This window comes from Malus sylvestris, chromosome 4, assembly GCF_916048215.2.
Source record: "Malus sylvestris chromosome 4, drMalSylv7.2, whole genome shotgun sequence".
Classification (NCBI taxonomy): Eukaryota; Viridiplantae; Streptophyta; class Magnoliopsida; order Rosales; family Rosaceae; genus Malus; species Malus sylvestris.
The window spans coordinates 2,725,622-2,751,357 of NC_062263.1; the positions used below are offsets into that span (position 1 = coordinate 2,725,622).

Below are 25,736 nucleotides of genomic sequence, written 5' to 3' on the forward strand. Positions count from 1 at the left end.
AGCAAGGGACATAATTAACACAACGGCCTTTGGTTCAAGAACATTGAAGTCATCATTCCGGTGTTGTGCACAATGCATAGTTAACCATTGAAGTACCTGGCGAGCTTGAGACTGCTGCATAACATTATCGAATTGGCCTCGAGCCAACTGAACATACCCGATGGACCGACCCGCTAACCTCCCTGCTGCTCTGGCAATTCTAGGCAAATCCTTTGGTCCTACAACCCATTACACATCAAACCCAGATCAATTTTTCAGTTTCTGTTTCCAGTAAAATTAGCAATCTTCGATAAACACCAAAATCTCAGATAACCCAGAAAAGCTTTGACCTTACCAAAGAAAAGTAAAAGAATTCTGAACCAATTTTGAGAATAATGCTGTAGCTATACACATAAGATATATATATATATATATATATAGAGAGAGAGAGAGAGAGAGAGAGTTTGTGTGTGTGTACCGACTAGAGCAGCTGTGGCACCGATCAAGAGGAAGAGCTCTCCGTAAGAAATACCGAACATTTTGCCCCTTTAACTTTAATATCTAAGCAGAAGAACATACAATAAAGAAAACAAGAAACAAAAATCCATCAATAGTTCAGAATACTGCGACGCAAAATCAAATACCTGTCAGGGAGGAGCTTCACCGGAGGGGAGATGGGATTGGGAAATTACTGAGACGCCAGTCTGTGTAGTGGTGCGGGCATGGTGGCTGTGGGGTGGGGCGGAGCTATAGTGAAGAAAGTGGAAAAATGGTTGAGACGGGGGAATGAGGATACTCCAGATCCTCTTTGTGAGGATCAGGCATTGTTTATTGGTAGTAAATCGTGTGATTAGAAATTATTTTAAATTTTATATGTAAAATTAAAAATAAATACTATTTCATGAAAATTAACTATATGATTTACAATGAATATACACGATTAAACAATTAAAGAATTAAAATGAATTTTTCTATAGTGTTTTTTTTTCCAATTAGACCCTTTTTAATGGTACTTATCAAATATAGCTAAAAAACTAGGGAAATCGATCTTCTCCGGATTCATTTTATGGGGATTCCTACATCGTAACCATTCATCGTATATCGTGTGGTCTGTTTTTGTAAGATACTATTTACGTTTAATTTTAAATAAAAAAACCAAATAATTTTTTACCGCACGATATACGATAAATGAGATCCCCACAAAATAGATCAGGATGGGATTCAATTCAAAAAACTAGCCCTCAATTTTCCAAAATGTCAGCTTTTATCTAAAATCTTAAATATATTCAAAATCTGGCTTAAATAATTACAATACCTTTAATAATCAAATAAACTAAAATACCAAAATCCTATTAGATGAAGAACTAGAGAACCTGATAGCAAAATCAAAAGGAAAATTTTATTTGAACTCATCTAACATTTTTTTACACCTAACTTACTCTCTCCACCCATATTTTTTTAATTAAAGAATTAATATCTCTTTAAACCTAAATTTATTACCTAAACTACCCTCTCAAACCCAATTCAAAATGTTTTTTCTTCAAAGAGGCGTCCTTTGCCCCTGTATAATTGCATATGACTAGCATTTCCATGGCTGTTTTTTTTTCCTGCTACCAAACTCATCCATAGACTTGGGATCCAAGAGATCCTTCCACAAATTTGAATTTGCCAGAGAAAGCAATGCAAGCTCCAGTTCAGTCCATCACTTTGCCAAAAAAACATTTGACCTTGATACTTTGGATAATTGGATGGAGACATGCCACCCGCTAATGAGTGGTCAAGGTTTATGAGGTTGGGCAATCGTTATTTGCACTAAGAATCAAGTTATATGTCTTTGCACTACTAATCAAAAGTCCTTGCAATGGTGTTATGGGGAGAAGGCAGACGGCAGAGAAAAACAAATACAATATAATATAATAGGGCAAAAGACTGTTTACTATCCTCATGTTTCATGGTTTTCAACATTTAGTACATCAATTTTTTTTCGTCCCAAAGTCATACCTAAAGTGTAAATTTTGGGACAGTTTCATACATCCGTTAGTCAAACTGTTAATTCTCCCGTTAAGTGATGACGTGGCGCCCATGTGGACAATGACTGGGCGCCACGTGTCATTCAAAATATTAAAATATTATTATTATTATTATAATATATATATATAAAATAAAATAAATAAAAAAAAACCTATCATCTTCCCCACCCCGACCCCCCCTCCCTTCTCTCTCCAACCCCCAACCTCTGCACCTTCCCCCACCCAGAAACTGGACTCGACAAAATACCCTTCTCTTTTTTGCACCTACCCAACCCCAACCTCTGCACCTTCCCCCACCCCGAAACTAGACTTGACAAAATGCAAGAATCAGCCAACCCGAAACCGGATCTGAGCTCCAGCTCTCAAGACGCATGGCGCAGCTGTTGCCAGACACAACTCCGAGCGCCCCGTTCCGGGGCTCCTACCACCGTCGAACCCAATCCGAGATCCATTTTCTGATCCCGACGACCTGGATCTGCTTTAGGACCCGTTCGAAGCCCGTCCTGTAGCTTCGAGGAGCTGGGCGGCTCTGAGGACAAAATCTTCGGCACTTGCTGGACATGGAGAAGCTCGGATCCAAACTCGATGATGGACCCTCCAATCGACTATGCTTGGGAGAGAGAGGTGAAGAGGGAGGGTGATTGGGAGAGAGAGGTGAAGATGGAGGAATGAGGGGGATCGGGGAAGAGGGACAGGGGGTGGGGTTGGGTTGGGGTGCAAGATAATGAGGAGGAAGAGGGGGTGGGGTTAGGAGAGGAATGGTGGAAGCGGTGGTGGTTGTGGAGAAGGGGGGATAAAAATAGGGGAGAGAAAAAGGGGAGCCGAAGAGAATGTTGCAGAGGGAAGAAGGAAGGGAGGTGGAAGACAGGTTAATTTACTTGATTTGGATGTGCAGTGGGGGAATATAGGGGGGTGGGGGAAGGTGCAGAGGTTGGGGGTTGGGTAGGTGCAGAGAATGGAAGGGAGAGAGAAGGGAGGGGGTCGGGGTGGGGAAGACGATAAGGTTTTTATTTTATTTTTTTTTATTTTTTTAATAACAATATTTTAATATTTTTAATGACACGTGGTGCCCAATCATTGTCCACATGGGCGCCACGTCATCACTTAACGGGAGAATTAACAGTTTGACTAACAAATGTATGAAACTGTCCCAAAATTTACACTTTAGGTATTACTCTGAGACGAAAAAATTTTGATGTACTAAATGTTGAAAACCATGAAACATGAGGGTAGTAAACAGTCTTTTACCCAATATAATAAGTATGAAATTTAATCCAAAGAATAAGCAAACAAACAAAATATCCATAAATTGAGTCATACCTTAGTTGGAGGATTCAAAACTTCAAAATCAATATCCATTAATAAAAAAATCTTGTTTTTCTCTATCAGAAGTATTACGGTTTTAGCCAAAATAGACGTAGGATAAACAAAGGGAGATGCTAGGGTTTAATTATAGTGTCTAGGTTTATTAAGAAATTTGAGTTTTATTATTAATTTCACTTTGTATTTAATAGTAATTATGCAATAGGGTAAAATAGACAATTAACATTTAAAATTTAAGTTGGGTGTAGAAAGAAATTACATGGGTTTAAATAAAATTTCCCAAATCAAAACCCTATTAGAAGAAGAATTAAAGTCCTACATCTTGTCTTTTATCTCACTTGTCTTTTTTTTTTCAATCTCAATCACCATATCATTTTAACAAGAATTATTGTTGATCATTTGTGTGCAAATTGCTTGTATAGTTTCTATGCAGATTTCTTTTTGTTGTTCAGTTATTCTTTTGTTTGAGCAATATGTATGTATATGCATGTGATTATGTAGGTATCGTTCATCGCAGTTTACTTATTTTATTTATATGATGTATCTCGTGTTGGAGTTGTGAATTTAGAGGAAAAGAGTTGTACATGTAGACAATTTGATCTTGACCAACTACCTTGCTCACATGCTTGTGTTGCATGTAGGTATTGATAAATTTCACGTTATCCTATGTGTTTTCATTATCATACTACAAATTTTTGGTCATATTGCTTATGCATAAGCTATTGGCTAGTTGGTGATCAGATTGATTGGATAGTAACTGATAATGTGCAGAAAAGAATTGTCCTTCCACCAATTACACGAAGAAGACGCAAAATGAAAAGAGGATCCCATCACATGGATAAGAAAAATTTAACTCGGAAGTGTTCAAATTTTGATTTTTTGTACTATAGATTGGGACTCAATATTTGGGCCTCCTTATTATGCCCATGAAGTATGTAAGAGGGGAGGAAAACCCTAGTTCTATAAAAGGGACCTCTCACCTTCACTTTAGAAGGATAGCAAACCCTAACCTCTATAGCAACAAACATCTATGTACAATGTAACTCTCAGTTTACATGGTGAAATTGAATCTACATAAATGTGGACGTAGCCCCAACTTTGAGTGAACCACGATATATCGTTGTGCTCTTGTGTGTCTATGATTTACAATTGGATTTAAGCTGGTCCAAGATCAATCCGATTTTGTGCATCAACATGGTTTAAATGGCCGTTGTTGAAAATCTTATTCCACTTCATCTTACTTTATAGAACTCTTTTTAAATTTGGAGTGTAGTGAGTAAATATTTTATTTTGATCATTTTATTGTTTATTTTGGTTGTACTTACAATCCTTTAAATTGAAGACAACTAATGTCACATCCTGGCCTGAGCTCCCACCACATCCCGGGCTCGACTCTGCCATAGCACGATATTGTCCGCTTTGGGCCCCGACCATGCCAAAGTTCCGATGGAACCCGAAACCAGTGAGCTCCTTAAAAGCCTCTTGCTAGGTAGAGATGAGAATATATATATAAAACTTACAAGATCCACTCTCCTGGGCGATGTGAGATGTTACAACTAAAGTTAATTTACTTTTATTTCTTTACTCTAGTAGTTCACTTTTTGCTATATGAATAAAGTATGTAACCATTCTAATATTTTGTGGGAACCATGCAAGAAAGGTTTATTTGGTTATTTATTAAAAAATAAAATTGAGAAAAACCTTCTTCGTAAAAGAAAATGAGAAAAATATTAGTGAGATCAACACTTGATTATACATAGCACAAGAAGTTTTTTAGTCAATAACTCGTTATTCATGTAATTTGAGAGTATTTGTATCTATTTAAGTGAGATTTTGGATATATTTGAAAGTTAAAAAAAAATTAACATTTTTTAATTAAGGGCTAATTTTTTGCTATATTTGATCAATTCTCCTATTTAACGGGGATACTCTTTTGTCACCAAATTATCACGTGGCAAGCTACTATTGGATGAATAATTCACCTTTCAAGCAAGTAACAACTAGCAATTATTAATTTATTGAATGACATCACTAAAACGATAAATTGGTCTTAAGAGAAAATCTCTCCTTCATAGCACGCAGTTATTATACCGAAATAATATGGTTGTCGAAAGAAGAGATCTTGCACATACTTGTAAGTTATTGAGCATAAGATACCTTACACATACTTGTAAGTTGTTGAGCTTATTAAGTTACTTCTTATATTGCCAATTAATTTTAAGGTTCTATAACTCTCTTCGATGAATTTTATTTTATCATCGATTTGTTTCTTTTATTTCCCCTTCCCTTATCCTATTTTTTTCTACTTTTGGTATTAAAATTGAAGAAAACAAAAACAAAAACTGAAAAAGGCTCAAGCTTGATCGGTGCACGATGCTTGACGCATTCTCCAAACTCCTGGTGTCGCATGCAATACAAGTACAACTGCGGTATGGCATTCAACGTGTCCCCAAAGCATATAAAGCTTGGACTTTAAGTATGGATGTCTCTTCTTAGCAAATCACATTTGTCCCCTTTCTAGTTTGACCACTTTATCGTTTTAGACCTGAACATTTTAATTTGGCAATTTTAGCCATGTAATTTTTTTAGTAAGCATTCAAATCCTTGGTTTTTTGTAGAATTATGACTCATTACGTTGACGTGTGAAAATTATTACAATGCATATAGGGGTTATATTAATCTCTAATGAGGTAGGAATTTTACCGTATTACAATTAGAAATTGCATTCCTATATTACATGCTACAATCACGGAGAGGATTTCAGAGCAATTAATTCTAGTCTAACTCCCCTGCAAACTGGACGAGCCGAATGAGACAAGTTTGAAACAAAGGAGACCATGACGAGGCTAATGAAGAGCTTTAGTGAGAAGAGAATATAACAAACACGATGACTACCAATAGCAACTTTTTCACGTACAAAGTGATAATCAAGCTGGATATAATGCGTGCGAGCATGATGAATTGGATTAGTTGCAAGGTATGTGACACTCAAATTATCATAATGCAGTAAAATAGGAGAAGTCATCCGAACCCCAAGTTCACCATGAAGAAAGCAAACAGGCCCGCAGTACGTCAAACCAAACCAAACCAAACTAGATGCCTAGAATCGCTAACGTTGAAATGGCAGGGCCTCAAGTGAAAAAGAAATCAAACTACAAGGACCAAACATAAAACTTATCCTTCATAAATATCATCGTAATCAACCAAACACAAACTTAAAAGAATACCAATCAACCAAAAAAATGAAAAACAAAGGGTCCTCATCATCTCAGATTCAACAACTACCTGGCCCTCTCACAACCACCACCTCATCATTCTCCATTGAATCCATTGAATCCTCAATCCAACGTCTCACAAGGAGCTGGCACAGAAGGCAACAATGGCAGAAGTTTCTCTGCAACAACTCCACACAGTTTCAAGACCTTAATGTTAATAGAGCACCATGGAGGACTCACTTGGCCAATTTCCTCGAGTCCAAACCAGTTCATACAATTTGTATTTCGTTGCTGATTACTGATCTCATTCTCACCATCCTCGAACTCTCCTCATCTTTATTTACCAAGTGCAACACAGCACCACCAAACAAGAGCAGTAGGACACAAGAAATCTGGTACCATTGGGTGGGGATTGCTATTCTCGCCGTGCTTTCGGCGAAGACGGTGGCTCAGGCCGTTGCTCTCGGCATGTCTACGTTTTTCAGGCGTCCGGGGTACATGGTCGACGGGGTTGTTTTGATGGGTGCGTTGGTGTTAGAAGAGTTTCTTGAGAGAAAAGGTGGCGGGCTGCTTGTTGTGGTCAGTTTGTGGCGTGTTGTTAGGGTGGTTGAGAGTGCTTTTGAGTTGAGTGATGAGGCCATTGAAGCTCAGATTGCTAGTGTGGTGTGTCAGTTTGAGGTGCTGAGGGAGGAGAATAGGAGACTTGCTGAGACCATTGCTGAGAAGGACATGATTATCCAGAAGCTCCAGGAAGAATTAGAGCAATATGGTACTAGTCAATAGTCATGCTTCTTGGAACAATTCTTCACCTTATGATCACTGTTGTCAAAATTCCTGCCTAGCGCCGTCTAAGCCCCATCTATATGTTAGGTGGTTGGTCACCGTCACGATTAGTCCTTAGATGCTTGAAAATTAAGAAAGAGCGCCTAGACTCACGTAGGTGTCCGTCTAGCCTGCCCAAACCAGTCTAGGCACCCGCTAGGTCGCGACTCTCACTTAGATAGAAAATCAATAACTTTCATTTTGCATTTTATTTTTTCAATAAAATGTAAGAGACTTGTTGAATACTTAGATGAACACTCAATATATACTCGTTCCTCATGTTTTCAATATGTTTTAGTACTTTATAATCTATATGTTATTTTATTTTGCAACTTTTGTATACAATTCTTTGTTTTTTTAAGTGTAAATACACACTTATTTATACGATATATAATAAATTTATTTAAATTCGACTAGTCCGCCTAGGTCTCAGCCTAGGTGTGTAGGCGCTACCGCGCTAGACCTTAGCTCACTACTCGACTAACACCTAACGTCTTTTAGAACTTTACTTATGATAAAGGGATGATTTTTTTTTTTTTAAAGGATAAAGGGATGAAATTTGGCATACAAGAAATTGTTAATTTACAGTAGTAATGGAATTAACTTGGCCCTTTAAGATTAATGAGGAGTTACTTAGATTTACGTGATTTCGTGCTCATGATCAAAACTCTCCTCTTATTAATCACTCAATAAAGACCTTCTATACAAATACGCGATCGTTTGGTCATCAAACTATATGAAAACATATGGACAAATTCTATTAAAAATACTCACGTGTAAATTATTGGTGTCAGAATTTCTCACTGATCAAATGTGATCAATCTCATCCATGTAAAAACCTAGAAATAGGAAGAGTCACTTAGACAAGAGCTAGGTAAGCAAGCGAGAAGGAGAGTCTATAAAAGGCGAGACAAGGGGTTATAACGAACCGTCTATCTATTTTGTTAGAGCTCGTATTTTTTACTGACTTTTTGCAAAGATGATATTTACAAATTGATTTATATTATAAAAGGTTCTAATTATGAACACAAAGTTTCGTAAATCGGTCACAAAGTATCTTTGAGGAGGAACTCCTTTTTCATCTTAAGGAATCAAACCTTTCTTGTTTTTTATTCCACTTAGGGGGATTTCGCTAGATCGCATGAACAACGACAATGCGACATGTATGGTATCAATCCTCATCTAGTCAAGAATCCATCGAATAAAATATCTGACAGCAACTCCACCGTTGCTAAGGCCCCCTAGGGCAAGTCACTGTTGAATAGCCTCTAATGAATAGTAACTACCTTAATGAACAGTAACTGCCTTTTGCATTTCCACCCCTACACTAAATAGCCATGATAATAGGTAATAAAATATTAGTATTTTTAATTTTATAAAATAATACAAAATAATTTTATTTGTAATTTCGGATAATATTTTTAATCAATTTTTTTTTATTTAAAAAAAAAATCGGATTTTTTAATTAATTTTTAACATTTGATTTTTTTTACCGTTGGAAATCCAACGGTCTACAAAAAATAACTGTTGAAATCCAACGGACGAGAAGGCGCCACGTGGCCTCCAACGGTAACATTTATGACGCTGTGCCGCGAGCCCCAGCGCCTCAAATCCAGTCGGGGACTCGCCCCACGCGTGCGTGCAATGTATGCGCCTAACCAGAAATAAATATAACGTGGCTGACGTCGCCCTGACGTCCGCCTTACATCATCTCCACCTTGGGCTAGCGATTCTTGTCGGGCCTTTCCCTCGGGCCCCTTTCATCCACACGCCTTGCATGGGCTGGAGCTTCCAGCTCTGGCTATGGGGTTGGTGGAATGGCTGGTCCATTGGGCAAGCTCCCACGGTGGAGTTGGTCTGAGGGTCACCAAGTAAGGCTCATTCTTATTGTTTTTTTCAACGATTCAAAATTGTGTATAATTTATTTTATCATTTTTAGATCATTATTGCAAAAATTAAACATATTCAAAATTATTAAGATATTTTAAAGTAAAAAAAAAAAATAGACGAATATGATGCTATAATGAAAATACTAAAATGACCACCATTTAACCATAAATCATGTTTTTGTTGTTCAATATCTTAATGGATAGAATATTGGGTAAGAGTAGACTGAGATAAAAGTCAATCTGCATTTTAAATAACGTTTCTGTCCTCATAAATTTCTCAAGTGGACAACACGTGATCAAGATGGACGGAATGTTAGATAGGAAATTAGAAAATCTAACTGCAGGGGGAAATTAGAGGTAATGGGCTAAAATTAAAGTCAGAGAGAAATTGGTCATGTCAACAAGAGATTTTTCACTGTGTTTTGAATGCAAGGCTGAACATCACATATGTATGTCATTATACGATTGGAGAAATTTTTTTTTTCAAGTGTCTTTCAAGGATGTGGTGTTTCAGGGGTGGAAAAAAAATACCGAAAAAATCCCGATCACTAATCGAAAAAATCCCAAACCGAAAATTTCGGTACCCAATCCCGAACCGATTCCTAAATTTCGGTATAGGAATCGGTCTCACACATTCATTCGTTCAGTAATCCCGAAACGAAATAAAAAAAATATTAGTTAATTTTAAATATATATTTGAAATTGTAACAGCCGTCCGATTTGGTTGAGATTTAATCTCAACCGTTGAATACAAATCAAAGTTCAAACCCACAGAGAACTCATTTCAGTCGCGCTCTCTCCGTCTCTCGACTCGACCTCACCTGACAACCTCACCACTCTCCTCGACCTCACCTCAGAATCCGGCCACACCCACATCACACAAGTGACTCACCTCTCTGATCTCTCTCTCTCTCGACTTCTCATCCCTCAGACCCTCACTGTGGAGGAGCCTTCCTTCATGGCACAGAGGCAGAGCCACGGCCACCGGCGCCGCTCACCTCTCTGATCTCTCTCGACCTCTTCATCCAGATTCCAGTGCACTGTGCATCGATTCTCCCCCAAATCAGGTAAATTTTGGAATTAATTTAGGGTTTGAATTTTAGGGTTTGTGAAATTTAGATCAGGGTTTGTGAAATCTAGATTAGGGTTTGTGAAATTTAGCACTTGGAACTGATATGGAGGTAGAAGATATGTAATGGCTGAATGATAGTATTAGAAATTTTAGTGTTTCTACCCTCTGAGCATGTTCTTCTCACCAACGTTTAGAACTTTTTTCGGATATGTGATTTTCACTTGCTTTGTATAGATCAGAAGGATGAGTCTTTTTACACTATAATTATCAATCTTGGTAATTTGATTCCTATTGGCAGCTGAATTATAAAGAGGAAATTGGGTGGAAGTTACAAGTTGGTTTGTTCTCAAATAAAAGAAACAGGAAAGAAAGTCTATATGACTATGGAAACAACACCAATATATTGGTCTCTGTTCTTTAATTTCATTTCAAGCAGCTATTTTGAGAACTATTTATCATATTGCAGTCATTTTGTCGTTCATTTGAAAGTCTATAAAACTACATATATTAATGTCATTTAAATGAACTAAAATCAGGAGTGTTTTCTATGTATCCCTAACGTAGCGTGCCGGATTCTAATAGAAACTTGAGGAACCCCTTAATTTTTAATTTTTCTACTAGAGTTGGAGACATTGTGTCTAGCACACCAAGCACATTTTGCTAAATAGATTGTGCACAAAACTACTATATCATTCTCTTTATCAAATAGTAGCAGGTATGGTTTAAGAAAAGAACATGAATTATTACTTTGTTTTTCTATATTTGTATTCGATCGATTTTCCAATCTAATATATACTATGGGGAGGGGGATTCGAACTTGGGTGTAGAGGGGGAAGCATATTGTTGTAGCTAACTGTGACTACGGCCAAGTCTTCTATTACTTTGTTTCCTTTGAGTATGCCAAAAGTAGTCAAATGAGTCATATGTAAAATTACTAAGGTGCACCTTTGTGTGATGATTTAGGGAATTCTGCCATGGATTTTACCAGTGGATTGCTATCATAACTGAGAAGCCATAAGCTGCCTCCTTTTACAGGAAAGAAGAGGACGTTGTGAATAAATTTTGATAATTTAGTTAAAAAAATTTATAATCTTTTAAAACACTATTTGATAATTTTGGCATTTGAATTTGGATTGCAGTTGATTTTTATCGCAAATTTTGGAACGACAAGATGGGCTGTATGATGTGGTCTTGAATGATATTTTTTTTGGCATATCGCTGTGGTCGGAACCTGGTTGCTTTTCATCTGAATATTATTACATTTTCAAGTCATATCTTATGCGATTGGTCGTGTCTATACTTTAGTACACGGTATGACTAAGTGAACATAATGGCAGGAAGAAGACTATGGTGATCCTTTTTAGATGGAACATGTTAATTTGCAGTCTTCTGTGAAGATTATCTGTATTTGCAATGTTCTGTGAAGACTATTTGCTTTCCTAGAATGTTTTTGCATGTTAATGCTCTCATATTGTTTTAGAATATTCTGTCATGATGTTATCTTCCTAGAAAATTAGGAATGTGTTTTAGTTTTTTTAGTCGTTGATATCTGGTTTTTTTGGTTGTACTGAGAACTCTTAACGTAGAGTTAGTAAAATGCAGGTGCAAACTGAACGGCTAATCAATGTGGTAAACTTTTGGAAATGTATATAACTTTAACTTAGAAATCTCCCCTTTGGATTGCACATATGCTCTTGATGTAAAGTAAATAGAATGTTAATGTAAATTAAAGACTTATTTTACCATGTTGGTTTAGCTGTTCTGTTAATTTTTGAATTATTTAGATGAATGTATTGATTTGTGGTTTTATGGGATTTTCAGAAGTAAAATATGTATTTTGTGTATAGCGATATATGTGTTTGTGAATGCAGTTAAGCTGTTGGTAGCTTTTGATATCAATTCATTATTATGTGCTGTTATCCAAACTTTGTCTCCTTTTTTGGAAATGATTTATAGTTGCTGTAAACTACGAATTTAAAACCCTAAAAAATTCTCCAATTTTGCAGAAGCGTTTGGAGGGACTTTTGAAGCGATCGATCGATCCATCAATCAATCAACAGTGGACATGAACATAATCCCAGAGGAGTGGAAATCTCTCTTCCCAATCTCATCAGTCTTCAAGCCTCCTCTCCTCCTCTCAAACCCTTCACTTAAACCCATCCTCGGCCCCCTCATCTTCAACCCTAAACCCAACTCCGCCGCCGTCCTCTTCTCTTCCTCGTGCCTTCTCCCCCATCTCCCTCCTCTGCCCCACCTCTCTCTCCCCCGTTTCCTCCTCACCTCCTCCCCGGACTCCGCCCCTCTTCCCTCCACCTCCCATTCCATCGCCTCTCTATTGGGCCCCCACAACCACAAACACGATGTCGTCTCTTCCCTCCTCCACAACCGCCTTGAGCTCCTCCAGTGCCCGCAGATTAACACCATCGTTGTGTTCTTCTCCACCGGCCAGAACTCTGACCAAGTTGGGTTCTTGCAGTTGGTGCTAAAAGATTCGACCTTTGGTGTCAAAGCTGATGAAAGCGGCGAGGTTTTGGGTTTGAGGGGTCCGTCCAATTACCGGATTTCGAGGATTTCGGTGAACCCAGTTCCTGGGTTTTCAAGTTCAAGAGGTAATGATTCTTCTGTTACAATTGGGTATTTGTTGGCTTCTACTATGTACTCTGTCCAGTGGTTTACTGTAAAGGTTGGAGATACGAGTTCGAATTTGGGTAATAAAGTTAGTTTAAGTTACTTGGGCAGTAAGGTTTTCAAGACTTGCTGTGTTGTACATGCCTCTTGGAGTCCACATTTACAGGAAGAGAGTGTGGTTTTGTTAGAAAATGGTGCTTTGTTTTTGTTTGATTTGGAGTCTCGTCCGAAAACCCATAATTTTAAGTTTAAAGGGACCAGATTGAAAGTAGTATGGGATAATGGCGATGTTTTGAGTACTTCAAGAAATTATAGGTGGTTGAGTTGTGAATTCAGTTGGCATCCTAGAGTTTTGATCGTTGCGCGTTCAGATGCAGTTTTCTTAGTTGATTTGAGGTCCCGTGAATGTAGTGTGACTTGTTTGATGAAGATTGAGACGTTGCATATGTATGTCCCAGTTGAAAAGGAGCAGTTCCTTGTGCTTTCAAGGACTGCTTCTGATGATTTTCACTTTGTTTTAGCTTCTGACATGTTGTTACTTCTTTGTGATGTGCGCAAACCATTGATGCCGGTGTTGCAATGGGCTCATGGCCTTGATAAACCAAGCTATCTTGATGTTTTTAGACTGTCAGAATTGAGGTCACACTCGAGGGAAGACATGTATAAGTGGTCTTCTGACTCGGGTTTTTGCATTGTGATGGGGTCATTTTGGAACTGTCAGTTTAATACCGTTTGCTATGGCCCTTCCCTCCCAACTCCAATAGGATCAGTTGCTTCCAAAGTAGCAGAACTTCGGAAGTCATTTTATGCATGGGAGCTACCTTCAGATGTTTTACTGCCGGGCAACGAGTGCCATTGTGGAAACTGTATATTAAGAGAGGAGTTTGTAAAAGACGCTCTTTCTGAATGGGTTGATTGGCAACAGAAGAAAGAAATAGTTTTGGGTTTTGGCATTGTAAACAAAGAATTGTCTTCTCTGCTTTCTGAGCCAGATAAATTCGGTGGGTTTACATTGCTCAGGCTTATGTCCTCGGGGAAGCTAGAATTACAGAGATACTGTGCATCGTGGGATCCTGTAAAAAAGGTGGAAGAATCGCATGGGGAATCGTTGTATTTTAAGGATTATTTTCTGGATTCCCTAGCTGATGAGGAATACAAATTCCCTAGGAGATTTAAGTACCTTAAACTGGACTACCTCTGTGCTTATCTAAATGATAAGCTTGATGAAGTCTTAGATACCAAAATGAAAATTCCCTCTAAGATTGTTCAAGGGACGGAACTTTTTAGCCCAGAATACCATGAGCTTTTATGTAAAAAGTTACGGGCTTGTGGCTTTGGTCAGTTTAGATCATCTCCTGCAGTCACAAGTGTTTTAAATGACATCAGCTTGCCAACAAGCATACATGAAGTTGTTTTGAAGAGATTGTGGTCAGAATTGCCAATGGAACTTCTGCAACTGGCCTTTTCTAACTACCCTGAAATCCTTGAAGTGCTTGTGGACGAAAAGAGGTCGGCTTTGGAATTCTCTGCCGTACCGGACCAATCCCAGCTGCCTCCTTTTATTTTAAGGAAGCCTTCATGCCGCAGCAGTAAGTGGTCACAGAAAGTGAAACCCGGTGATGCCCTTGTCGGTCCAGTTCTTCCTCTTCCTATATTGCTTACACTTCATGAACTTCGCAATGGGTGTCTGAATTCGCAAGATGAACAGTCAGGTAAATTTTCAGTAGAGGCAGAAATTAGTCGCAGCTGTAATGAGATCATGCAGGTCGCCAGTGAAATGACTGTTTCTAAACCTGACGCTGGGATTGTTAATGAACAAGCGGGCTCCCTTGCTAATGCTGGAGAAGAGACATGGAGATGCACTCAAAAACCGAAACCTTTCTTTTCATACCACCCAGTTGCAGGTACAGGATCTCCAATGGACCATATACGGGGCAAATCTGTCTTCAAGGACGACAGATTTCACACCGTAATTTCTAAAGTGTCTGAGAAGAAGCCCGCTCCCAGCGGTAGTGAGGATAACGTCAGACTGGAACTGTTTGATGATCTTTGTCCAGTAGAGTTGAAGTTTGATGCATCTGACATGAAGTTTAAGCAGAAGGAATTGAGTGCATACAATGTATTGAAGAAACAATTCGTAGAATGGCAAAACAGTTTTGACTTGTACAAAGAATCCTGCTCCCATATTGAATCAAATAGCTAATACATTACTCTTGAATTTTTCCTGTGTTCCTGCAATTTTTTTTCTTTCCATTTCTTAAAACCTCCGTTGTCGACTTGTTCTCACTGTAATTAGTTTTAGATTAACGACGAGTGGAAGAACGCAGGCGGATGTTATCGATACGAGTAAAATTTCACTTGTACAAGATGAATTGAGAAGTAGATTTAAGAGGAAAAGAAAGATACAATTCTTATATATCCGTACAATTGCCACAAAAAAAAAAAACGGTTGTTTCAAGCAAACGCAAGATTTCACACATATGCGTCCATGGCCACGAGAAGGGCGGCCGGGCCGGGGTGGGGTGGGGAGGGTGGGGGAGGCTCGCTCAACGACGAGAACAATGATATGCAATTTGCCTTCTGCACTTCTGCATTTTGGTCTCCGCTCTTTGCGAGGCCTTTTGATTTTCATGCACTCGTTGTTGTCCATTACGCGAGCTTTCCAGCATTATCTGCTGAGCTTCAGCTTCACTTCCGATATTGGTTTAACTCGTCGTGTCTTTGAATTTGGCTCCTTGCAAGCTGATTGTTTTGCGTTGGATTGTAATGTCGTATGGTGAAGGAGATTTACATGCTCTTTTCATGGTTTCGTTCTAATTCCTTGCAGTTTCGTCCTTTTAACTTTTACCCGAGCAGCTCATATGGTTTATCAGCTTTCCTTCTTGTATCAAGCGGAGAATAACAATCCTAAGAAAAATCTTGTATACAGAAACCCTATTAATCATTTACGTTCAGCTCAAACATGCAGTAGCTCCTTAACTTGTCGTACAATATTCATATTAAAAGTTCAGCAGTCGGAGTAGCGTGCATTCACAGAATCACAGTAAATGTGGATTAGTTCATTGTAATGTTTGTTATAGAAAGACATTAGAGAATCAGTATGTTGGTGTTGGCAACGTCACTAGTAATCGAGGGGGCAATCGTTAGCCTCGCCTCCTTTGGTTCTGCTCCTAAATTAAGCTCAAAGATCCGAGTGTAAGTGCATAACAACCACCCCTTTGTTATAACATTTAATCACACACGTAAATATTCCAACAGTTCACACACTCCCCGCGGATGCAGTTTCATTTTTGTACCTTCTTACAAATTACTGTACTACTTGGGATGAAGAGTAGGGAACGGTTGACAGACTCGAATATCAAGATTCTATACATAGTACCCGTTTCATCTTCTGGTAATCGTTCATCCGAAAGCTGAAAATTAGAGTAGGTTTGGGGGAAGACATAATGTGGGCACTTGTCAACCACATATATGTAATGGTGTATATATGCCTCAAGAGAGGAGATCTTAGCCTTCTGCAGTTGAGAGAAGTCAGTTTCATCTGAGGAGGATACACCAAAGTTGCCGCGGCATCCCTTGTTCCTTCCTAGCTCTATTAGTCTCATAACTGTTAAACTTTTTGCCGTTGTACGTTGGGTACCCATACTATTGACAGCCTTCTCATTTCAGCTTCACCGCACGCAAATATTGCACAGATATGTCACGCCGATGTATCTCTTAACTGAGATCCGGGGCTACAGATCATCCATGGACAAATGCATGCATTTGTCCAACAAATTTTGCTATGCAATACGCAAAGGCCACCAGTGGACATCGAATGGAACCATACGATCGATGACAAGTTTGAAGATGAAACGTGATGGGCATGCGCTTCATCATACGCATAACGGATGGAGGAGAATATACATCAAACGCGCTAGCAGCTTGTCGCCTGTATATTCATGGATGTGGGATGGATGAAATTTTTGTGGTTGGTCAGGATTCAGGTACCAAAAGAAAGAAAAAATCGTAACGCAAATGCGAATGCCTGAGCAAGCATGCGATCAACAGGCTACGGATATTACAAGCTGAGACATAACCGCAAACTTAAAACAACAAAACAAACAAGAACTCCTGATGCAAACATACAAGTAAATTTAAAGCTCTGCTCTCACAAGTCAGAACAGTCACAACCATAGATTTCTCAGATCGATTTCTCTCTACCTATCCAAGTGATGGCATGTCAATGGCATGCATTATTCAGTATTATTTGGTTGTAATCTTATGCAGAAATGTGGTTTCCAATCAATATTGTGCAGAAATCTGCAGATGCATGCTCTTTCCCTTGCATGTATGTCCTTCAAAATCTAAATTTCTTTTTCTCCAATGGATCCGTGGAGACATTCTTCCGTGCTGAAAACCGGACCGCATGGTCATCCAACAGCACGCATAAAACACCTCACTTCCCATATTTTGGTCTCGCCCGCCCTCCGGTCCACGCCCTTGTGCCGGGTGGCCACATACGCCGTTCGGACTGAAGAATTTCTCCACTTGAGGAGGCTAGGACAAGTTAGGCTGAACCCATTTCTGGGTGCCCCTATATGGTCAACCAACCCTCGGTCTGTCTTCTCGTTTATTTTATTTTTCCAGGATAAGGAAAGAAAAAAAAAAGAAGCCCCAAATAAGGAAAAAAAAGAGGAAAATAACTACAAGTAGTGCCTCTTCGACCTTCTTCTTCTACTTCGTCTCCTTCTCTCTCTCTCTCTCCGTTTCTCTCTCTCTCCCTCTCTCTCTCCGTTTCTCTCTCTCTCTCTCTCTCAAAGTCGACTCACAAGGAAACAATCTCAGTCCATTCAAATTTCTCTTCCAATTTCCATCTGTAACATTCTTCAGATTTCCCAGAAACAGAAATGGTTCTTGCACAACTGTTCTGTAGACATCTCTCTCTATTAAATTCTTCCGTGCCATCCATTTTTCCACATATGTTCATCTCCTTCTCTTGAGCCACACACACACCCTTTCCATTCCAAATTCCAAACCCTTTTGAGCTTAATCACCGTTGTTTTTCCTCTGTAATTTCCAACCCAATGTTACACATTTCTCTCCCTTTTCTTATTTCGTCTCATTAATTTAATTAATTATCGACAACACTCCTTGTACTCTCCTCAACCCCACCTCACCAGCTGTGGCTTAATTTGCGCTTTATTTTTCTCAATCCTCGATCGTTTCTTTGGCTCAAAGGGTTCTTGGGTTGCTTTGGATCTAATTCTTGTTCCATTATCCCATATTGCTCCATAAATTTGAAGTGGGTTTGTTTTGTTTGTGCCTAATATTAACATTTTGATTGGTCACTCATGCTTGAATCTCAGCTGAAAAACCCAGCTCGGGCTGGGACTGGGGTTTCACAATCTCTGCAGAAACAAGTAGCTCCAAATGATAACCCCGGTCAACCAGAATCGCCCTTCTCCATAAGGTGATTGTTCTTCCCATCTATAATTTATTTGTGGGTTTCTTTTTATGGAATATATGAAGCATGATTCTGAAAATAATGCTCCTGGGGAATGGGTTGAATATTGTTACACTTGTGAACAAATTTCGGTTCTCGTCTATGCTGTGTATATTTATCAGAACTTTCACTGTAATTGGTATTTCATTTCAAGTAGGTTTCCATTTGTATATTACTTTGTTCCTTTCTGGGTGAAATTTTTGAGGCTGAAGTTCGTTTCAAATTTTCATTCACCTTGTGTGTAATAGTAACATATGCATGTTAATGAAATGAGTTGCATGTCAAAGTTATTTGCTCAAAAAAGTCAACTAGGTAGACGTCGTTTGTAACTATTTCAATTTGATTTTGCAGACAGTATGTTCTTGATTGTCGCCAGAAAGATGTATTTTCTAACTGGCCATTTCCAGAGAAATACTTGCAAATTTGTCTCGACCATGGTATTAGTGATGCGTTGCCGCCCTTTGAATCCCATACTTCAGCTATCAAATCGATTAGGGGAGCGGTAGGTTTGAATTGTACTCAACAAGATGATAACAATGCTGTTGACTTCGAAAGCGGAGTACCAGATATCATTGAGGAGACTGAAGATGGGAGTAAACCATACTCTGACAATGAGGAAGCAATATCAAAACTTTCAAATCAGCACTGCCATTTCTCTCCTTCAAATAGTAGTCGTGAGCGTGAAGAAAACAAGGCGGACTTTAGTTCCCACATATCATCCAATAGCATAGTTTCAACTGATCAACCTTCAACTACAATACCAAGTTCACACCTTAATGTTGTTGAGTGCAATGAAACTTTGACTTCTTCTAGGAAGCCAAGGCATATGAAAAAACGACACAAGGGTAAGCATAAGAAGAGGTCGATGGGGAATATCTTAGATGTAGCCAAGCCTTGTACACCGGAGGATCTCCTTAGAATTAAAAGATTGTGTTGCGTTTCAAGCGTACCTCTTGAGAAGGGGGGTGAAGGAATTGAGAATTTGATCGATGCTAAGCAAGATTGCAACTCTGATCTAACCAAGGATTGCTCGAGTGAAAAGCTTGAGAGAGATGGTAGTGAAGCAGCGAATCTCAGCATGCAGTCCAGCAAAAAATTTGTAGTGAAGTTCACGTTTAGCGGTTGCAAATCGAATGTCTGAAACATATATTAAAAATATCGCACATTCTATGAGGTAAATCTCAGCTTCATTATCTTTCTCCCTTGATTGACTATCTATGCTCATAAGTTAGAAAGATTTTAGTTACACTTGATTTGATTGCATCTGCATGCACCCATTCATAGTCGTACAGTTTATAAAATGGTCTGAAACGAGAAATGTCTGATTTGATATTTCATTTCAAAAACTGTGTTCCTAGATTGTTATCTAATACATCTTCCTATAAACAAAAACAATAATGATACAGCTAACACTGATAAGCATTCTCAAAGCATGTATATTTTCCGGCTTTCCCTTTGAACATGATACAGCTAACACCGATAAGCATTCTCAAAGCATGTACGTTTTCCAGCTTTCCCTTTGAATATTGTGAAATTCTTGTTTGTCAGACTTCATATTTTCACTTTAGTTATAGTAGTTCCAAACTCATTAGCTCTGCTGTAAGTCATGTTTTCTGTCAACTTATGCAGGTTTGTCCTTCATGGCTTAGATCTCTGTGCAAGAAAAAGGATATCGTCAAAATTTATTCTTTTAGTATAGTTTAGTTAGAAAGTCCAGCACCATGAACTTCTCAGTTGGGTGTGACGTACGTTATTTAAAGGATGCCTGCTCGACGGTGGGGTGCATCCAGCTGTTTATCTGAAACCATGTCCAAGCTAAGGAAAACACATATGGCCTCTTGCATTTCCAGCCAAGATTCAGATTTCCTCCGGAGAGCACGCCACAAAATATTGCCATATGATGCCAACTTATTCATCGTTGTGTTCCACAGGCTTGAGATAGCTGAGTGGTCATGGTCATCTTTTCAAGTCATTTTCTTTCCTTGATGAATGCCACCGGGCTAATGCACCTGTTGTGACACCTCAGAAACCTAAACTTGCTCACACGAAATGTCCTTCTATGACTCGACTATAACTCAACAAAGTAGATGGTTCCATTGCCCTCAAGCAGTAAACAATCTTATTGACGAGACAATGTTACCGTAGCAGTTTCTTCTTTTATTTTCTTTTGAGTGGATTCCCAGAGAATGTACTTGTACTAGGGTTGCTCACTCTTTGATTATAATTTTTGTGAAGAATACAACTTATTGGATATTGCTTGCCTAAAAAATCATCACCTGTGAATAATGTGACGTTGAACTTCTTTTATTTCTTATTTGGACTGTTGGCACAGTCGGATGTTGAGAAATACTGAATGAAGTAGCAAAGATATGTTTCTATTAATGGCAAGACCATGGTAACCGTTGGTGTCTAGGACTGGACTGGTATGGTATATCTCGCTATATTTGAACTATGTTGAAGGAAGAAATGAAAAACAAATTGTGTCTAACTTGAAGGTAGAAGATAGATTGTCGACCAAGGAAACTTATTCCTTCAAATCCCCCCAAAATGTTAGGATGATAACTTAAAAGGGATAAGTTTCATTCATGTCTAATCCCGTTCTAATCCTGTCAAAATGAAAAACAAATTGTGTCTAACTTGAAGGTAGAAGATAGATTGTCGACCAAGGAAACTTATTCCTTCAAATCCTCCCAAAATGTTAGGATGATAACTTAAAAGGGATAAGTTTCATTCATGTCTAATCCCGTTCTAATCCTGTCAAAATGAAAAGTCATTCACCTCTACAATCCTAGGCACCAGACGAGCCCTACGCTTTTTTTTTTTTTTTTTTCAACTTGAATTACTATTCCCAATTAGTTCTAAGTTTAGTTTCTCAGAATAATAAAGAGAAGTAATTGAGATTGAAGGGCTCTCATGTGCATACCAACTTCCTTGAAATTTTGGATTTCCTTTGCATCACATGGCTTATGTTAAGAATCACCAAAACCTTCGAAGTTTCTCTTATATATCAAGAGTTAAGAATCTAGCTTCATCAGTTGTAATCCAGAAGATGAGACGTTGAATAAGTTTTCCTTCTACCCTTCTCTTTCGTTCTTCTGGGTCAAATGGTTCTTGGGTACTGCTGCTGAAATTGCTAATAATTTTATGAACCATTAGGCCTCATGCGTTCTCGTTCCGCAATAGGTACTGATGCAATGGCTACAATTTTAACTGGTTTTGTTTCTGTTGCAGTGCTTGTTTATTTATTAATTTATCGCTATGGTCTATGCTGGGGTTTCACAATATCTGCAGAAAAACAAATATATAGCTGCAAAAAATATTCATGGTGAACCAGAATGGAGTCCTTTTTCCATAAGTTGATTGATATCCTTTCTCTCCTCCTCTCATGTTTGCACTCTAAATTTCTATTTAACGCACTATTTTCTGGGACCTTTTCTAGTAGAAATACATTTTGTTATACCTTATCTTGGACATTTTGTTTTCTTGAAATGTTATATTAAGAACAGTTTCGGAGTAAAATAAACTTCTAGGTTATGCTTGATACGGACTTATTTTCGGATCGATCATAGGTTTATTTTTTGTTAAATAATGAGTTGCAATGCATTCCTCGAACAATCAACAAGCTTCCTCTCATTTCTACCTATTTCCATAGCAGGCAGTAGGTACGCCGGCCCTTGCTTAGAGGTGTCTTTTTCTAACTGCCTGTTTCCAGAGAAAACTCGCAAATTTTTCTCAAGCCCAGCACTGTATAATGAGGTGTTGCCGCCCCTTTAATCCCATAATTCAGCTATGCAATCACTCCAAGGAGTACTTGTAGGTGTAAATTGTCCTCAATAAGATGATAAAAATGTTGATCACCTTGAGTACAAGTTACTAGATACCATTGAGCAGGAGAAAAATTAGTTGAGTGCAAACTATACGCTGATGAGGAACCAGCATCGGAACTTTCGGTTCAGCATTGCCATTTATCTTCTTGAAATATAGTGGTCGTACAAATTAAGAAAACACGAATGACTCTAGTCCCTCCATGCAGCTTGCATATCATAGTTCCCACAGATGAGAAATATTCAACTCACTACCATACCAACTTCACACCTTAGAAGCTGAACTGAAACACAAGCAAAAACGAGACAAACGTAAGCACAAGAAGCAGTTGATGTACGGAGGAAGACGGATTTTCTAGCTGTATCCTGTAGCTAGGTTGTATCTGAAGATTAGCGTAACAAGTCTAAATACAATAAACCGTACATTTTAGTTTTGATTGATGTTACACTCAACATATCATCTTTGGCGTATTTAGTTATCCTTTATGATGATGCTTTAGCTGATTTAACAATCTCACAGTTGGGTAGAGGAAGCGAAATGACAAATTTACTATCTTTGATTCACGGGAGAAATACTATGCTTTAGCTGATTTCCTCACAAATCATGCTCACACCTAAACTCTATCATCGCTGAACCTCACCTTCTTTGACTCGAACTAGGATTCTGACCCTAGACTTATTACGCGGCTGATTCATATCTCATCCAAAAACCAATCATGATCCTTAAAAAAATTAATTCAAATCTCATCCAAAGACCAATCCTGATCCTTAAACAATCATACTCCGTCTAGAACTTTCAGATAATTTCCAATAACACTTCAGATAATACTATGATTATTAAAACCATAATAATATCTAGAAAATTAATTAAAAATCATTTCTTCTTTTGAACTAACAGCTCCAAACATGTGTCCCAATAATGCAAAATCAAGTATAAACACATTGACATGAAAAATTTAAAATCATGTAATTAAAGATTCAATACAACTACAGAAATTGACAATATACAAAAAATATTGATTTGCCTTCTGATCATGAGTGATGACCCAGCACATGCATGCATGCAGTTTGGTGATTTCATTTCTTTCATTAATATGTTGGTTATAAGGTATAACATAACCAGTTTCTACCAACTCCATTCGTTTAACAGTTAGGAGGTAGCTAGCAGCTTGTTTTCTAAGAAATAACTGGGTTTGACTTGGCCCTCCACCATTTTCCGTGTGCTTGTAATTTACTCTTGGGGGTCTCGTCGTCTTAAGCAATTTCTCAGTATTATTTACTTCTGCCATGTTTAGGTACTTCACCAGGTATATATATGGGAACAATGATACGCGAATAATAATATTGATACCTAGTTGTACATATATGAGATAAACAACCGCTCCTTGGGTATATGAAACCTGGTTTGCATACCTAATTTCATCAGTGCGCATGAAATCCACTTACTCTTTCATTCCTTGTGCTAGTAAACGCATCATATATATGTCAGGGAAGGAAATGATACGCGTGTGAACATAATTTCGATAGGAGATTCATATGACACATAATATAGTACAGCTGAAGTACAATTAACCTAAATCTTGGCTAGTCAGGAGGATTAATTCAGAGTACTCCTGGTTTGGATCATTCTGCTGGTTCTTTTTGGTGGGGGTGAATGATGTTATGAATGATAAACAGTACTTTCAATTTGGATGTAGACCTAAGCTTAGCCAAGTTAGAATTCCTCTCATCGTAGTTCAGATGAATTTAATTAATATGAATATTGCTCGTTTTGTCTGAGTTTTTTAAAAAGATAAATAGTTTTGGAACAAAAACCGATCAACCTCAATCAGTTTACCCAAATAAACATGTCTGCATCTGCTGCATTTACTTTTTATTTCTCTACAGATGAACAATGTTTATGATACACAGTGGCCTTGATCAAGGCGATCAAACGTACTATATATGGAACAATCTACCCCAACAAAGATATTCTTAAATTTGAAAATATATCTCGCTCGATCGCATTTAGAGCATTTCCCTCATGTTAAATTGACATGGCTAGATCCCAAATTCCACAGAAAATTAATTGAAATTCGCATAACATTACAATTAACATACCCTTAATTACAATTTAATTACATAAAATTAAACATGTAGCATGATACACTACATATCATTTAGGTATATGCCACACGTCTCCTTTTTCGATTATTTACAACATTGACAAGATTAAGAGGCTTGGTCAACTTGTACAGCTCCGCCATCGATCGACATCTCTTCGTCTTCCTCCTTGACCCCAAACTTATATCTAATTCACCATCATCTTCTTCTTCTTCTTGTTCGACCTCATCATCTCCAAATATTGTTCTATATTTCGAGGAACATACCTGACCATCACGATCACGGTCACCGTCACCGCCACGAGCAGCAGCCAGACCACTTTTGACATCGCTTTCTTCTTTGCCGCCGGTAACGTTGTTGTCTGACGTTGACAATGATCCGCTGAGTTGTATGAGTTGCTCCGCCGCATCTTTTTCAAGCTCCGAGAAATAACCGCTTCCGCTTTCTCTTCCTCTTCCATTTCCGATCGGGTACTCCTCCTCCTCCTCCTCCTTAACGATTTTCTTCTTTCTCTTCATGCTTCCATTTTCTTCCGGAGCTGATTTCTTCGCCATGTATATATGTTGATATAACTTAGCTGACAATCAAACGACGGTATATAATATCTCCAGGAATTACCTTAGTTTTGCTTTTATACAAGGCCATATAGTCGGTTTGCCATTTAAAATATAATTTATTTTATTTTATTTTTTATTTTTATTTTCATTTACTCGGCTCTCCTATTGGGCCCTATTGACTCCTAGGCCCAAGACTTGGTTTTCTTTGAGGAACAACGAAATACCTATAACCTGCCAAATAAGTTCGTCGTACGACCGTAAACGAGCTAGTCAAACCGAAAAATATGACATTGTTTAAGTTTGGTTCACTTTCAAGCTCATGTTAGACTTGACTTTGGTTCTTCAATTGACTTGCTTTTTATACAGAGTCGAGCTCAAGTGAGCTTAACAGCTTGAACGTCGATGCTGAGCTCAAGCTGTATCGAGTTATCAAATGCAACAAACATAAGACTAGCAACCAAATAACACAGAAAACCTTTCTTTTCTCTCTAGTAACTTCTCTCCATAACCATATGCTTCGTCAAGAACGCAGGTAACTTCCCTGGTTCCAGGGTTTTTCCCCTCAAACCATGAACTCGGCTAATAAACCAAGCCTCTCTCTCATATTTGGTCGAGAGTCTTGTCCTTCCTAGCTTTTGATCTAGGCTGTATCTTCGTTTCCATATTCAAGATATTTGTCTGCCCCAAGATTTCTAAAAATTTCTAAACACGGCCATCCTTCATGAACATGTAATTAGGGTTGGAAAAAATTTCTGAAAATTCCTGAATGAAACCAAAAAAATCCCGATCCCAAACCTAAAAAGTCATAA

General features: G+C 38.3%; 4 protein-coding genes across 19 annotated transcripts in view; 3 read left to right on the top strand and 1 right to left on the bottom strand.

Moving 5' to 3' along the window:
• LOC126617846 (uncharacterized) overlaps positions 1-791 on the bottom strand; it is a 62,732-nt gene extending 61,941 nt beyond the window's left edge. For 11 of the 12 annotated variants that reach the window (XR_007621552.1, XR_007621551.1, XR_007621550.1 and 8 more), the window contains exons 1-3: positions 624-791; positions 458-540; positions 97-218 (exon numbers count right to left, since the gene is read on the bottom strand). Coding sequence is in view for 9 of the 12 variants with exons in the window: in XM_050285931.1 (XP_050141888.1) it covers positions 97-218; positions 458-518 (183 nt within the window). In the remaining 3 variants the exon portion in view is untranslated. The remainder of the gene's footprint in view (positions 1-96; positions 219-457; positions 541-623) is intronic. The other variant, XM_050285936.1, reaches the window with a different exon arrangement.
• LOC126617830 (uncharacterized) overlaps positions 1-15,176 on the top strand; it is a 43,017-nt gene extending 27,841 nt beyond the window's left edge. The window contains exons 1-2 of one of the 3 annotated variants that reach the window (XM_050285889.1): positions 10,045-10,325; positions 11,294-15,176. In XM_050285889.1, the coding sequence (XP_050141846.1) occupies positions 12,396-15,161 (2,766 nt within the window). In that variant the 5' untranslated portion in view covers positions 10,045-10,325; positions 11,294-12,395 and the 3' untranslated portion in view covers positions 15,162-15,176. Of the gene's footprint in view, positions 1-10,044; positions 10,326-11,293 lie in introns of those variants that run through there. The other 2 variants (XM_050285890.1, XM_050285891.1) reach the window with 2 other exon arrangements.
• LOC126617845 (uncharacterized) lies at positions 6,508-7,648 on the top strand. The gene has a single exon (XM_050285928.1). The coding sequence runs from the start codon at positions 6,575-6,577 to the stop codon at positions 7,328-7,330; it is 756 nt and encodes a 251-aa protein (XP_050141885.1). The 5' UTR covers positions 6,508-6,574; the 3' UTR covers positions 7,331-7,648.
• A 704-nt stretch (positions 15,177-15,880) lies between the features above and the next one.
• On the top strand, positions 15,881-20,842 carry LOC126617843 (uncharacterized). Of its 3 annotated transcripts, none has more exons than XR_007621548.1 (4): positions 15,881-18,410; positions 18,795-19,617; positions 19,914-19,941; positions 20,073-20,842. XR_007621548.1 is itself a non-coding variant. In XM_050285926.1 (3 exons), the coding sequence occupies exons 1-2, from the start codon at positions 18,292-18,294 to the stop codon at positions 19,582-19,584; spliced, it is 909 nt and encodes a 302-aa protein (XP_050141883.1). In that variant the 5' UTR covers positions 15,888-18,291; the 3' UTR covers positions 19,585-19,617; positions 20,073-20,842. The 3 variants fall into 3 exon arrangements, 1 of the variants encoding a protein (XP_050141883.1); XR_007621547.1 differs by having other exon boundaries at positions 15,882-18,410; positions 19,850-19,941; XM_050285926.1 differs by lacking the exon at positions 19,914-19,941 and having other exon boundaries at positions 15,888-18,410.
• Positions 20,843-25,736: the final 4,894 nt, after the last annotated feature.

Coding starts and splice junctions, on each gene's coding strand:
- LOC126617845 (XM_050285928.1), top strand. CDS start 6,575: ATGAAAAACAAAGGGTCCTCATCATCTCAGATTCAACAACTACCTGGC.
- LOC126617843 (XM_050285926.1), top strand. CDS start 18,292: ATGCTTGAATCTCAGCTGAAAAACCCAGCTCGGGCTGGGACTGGGGTT. Junction 18,411..18,794: donor GAATCGCCCTTCTCCATAAG/GTGATTGTTCTT, acceptor TTGATTTTGCAG/ACAGTATGTTCTTGATTGTC.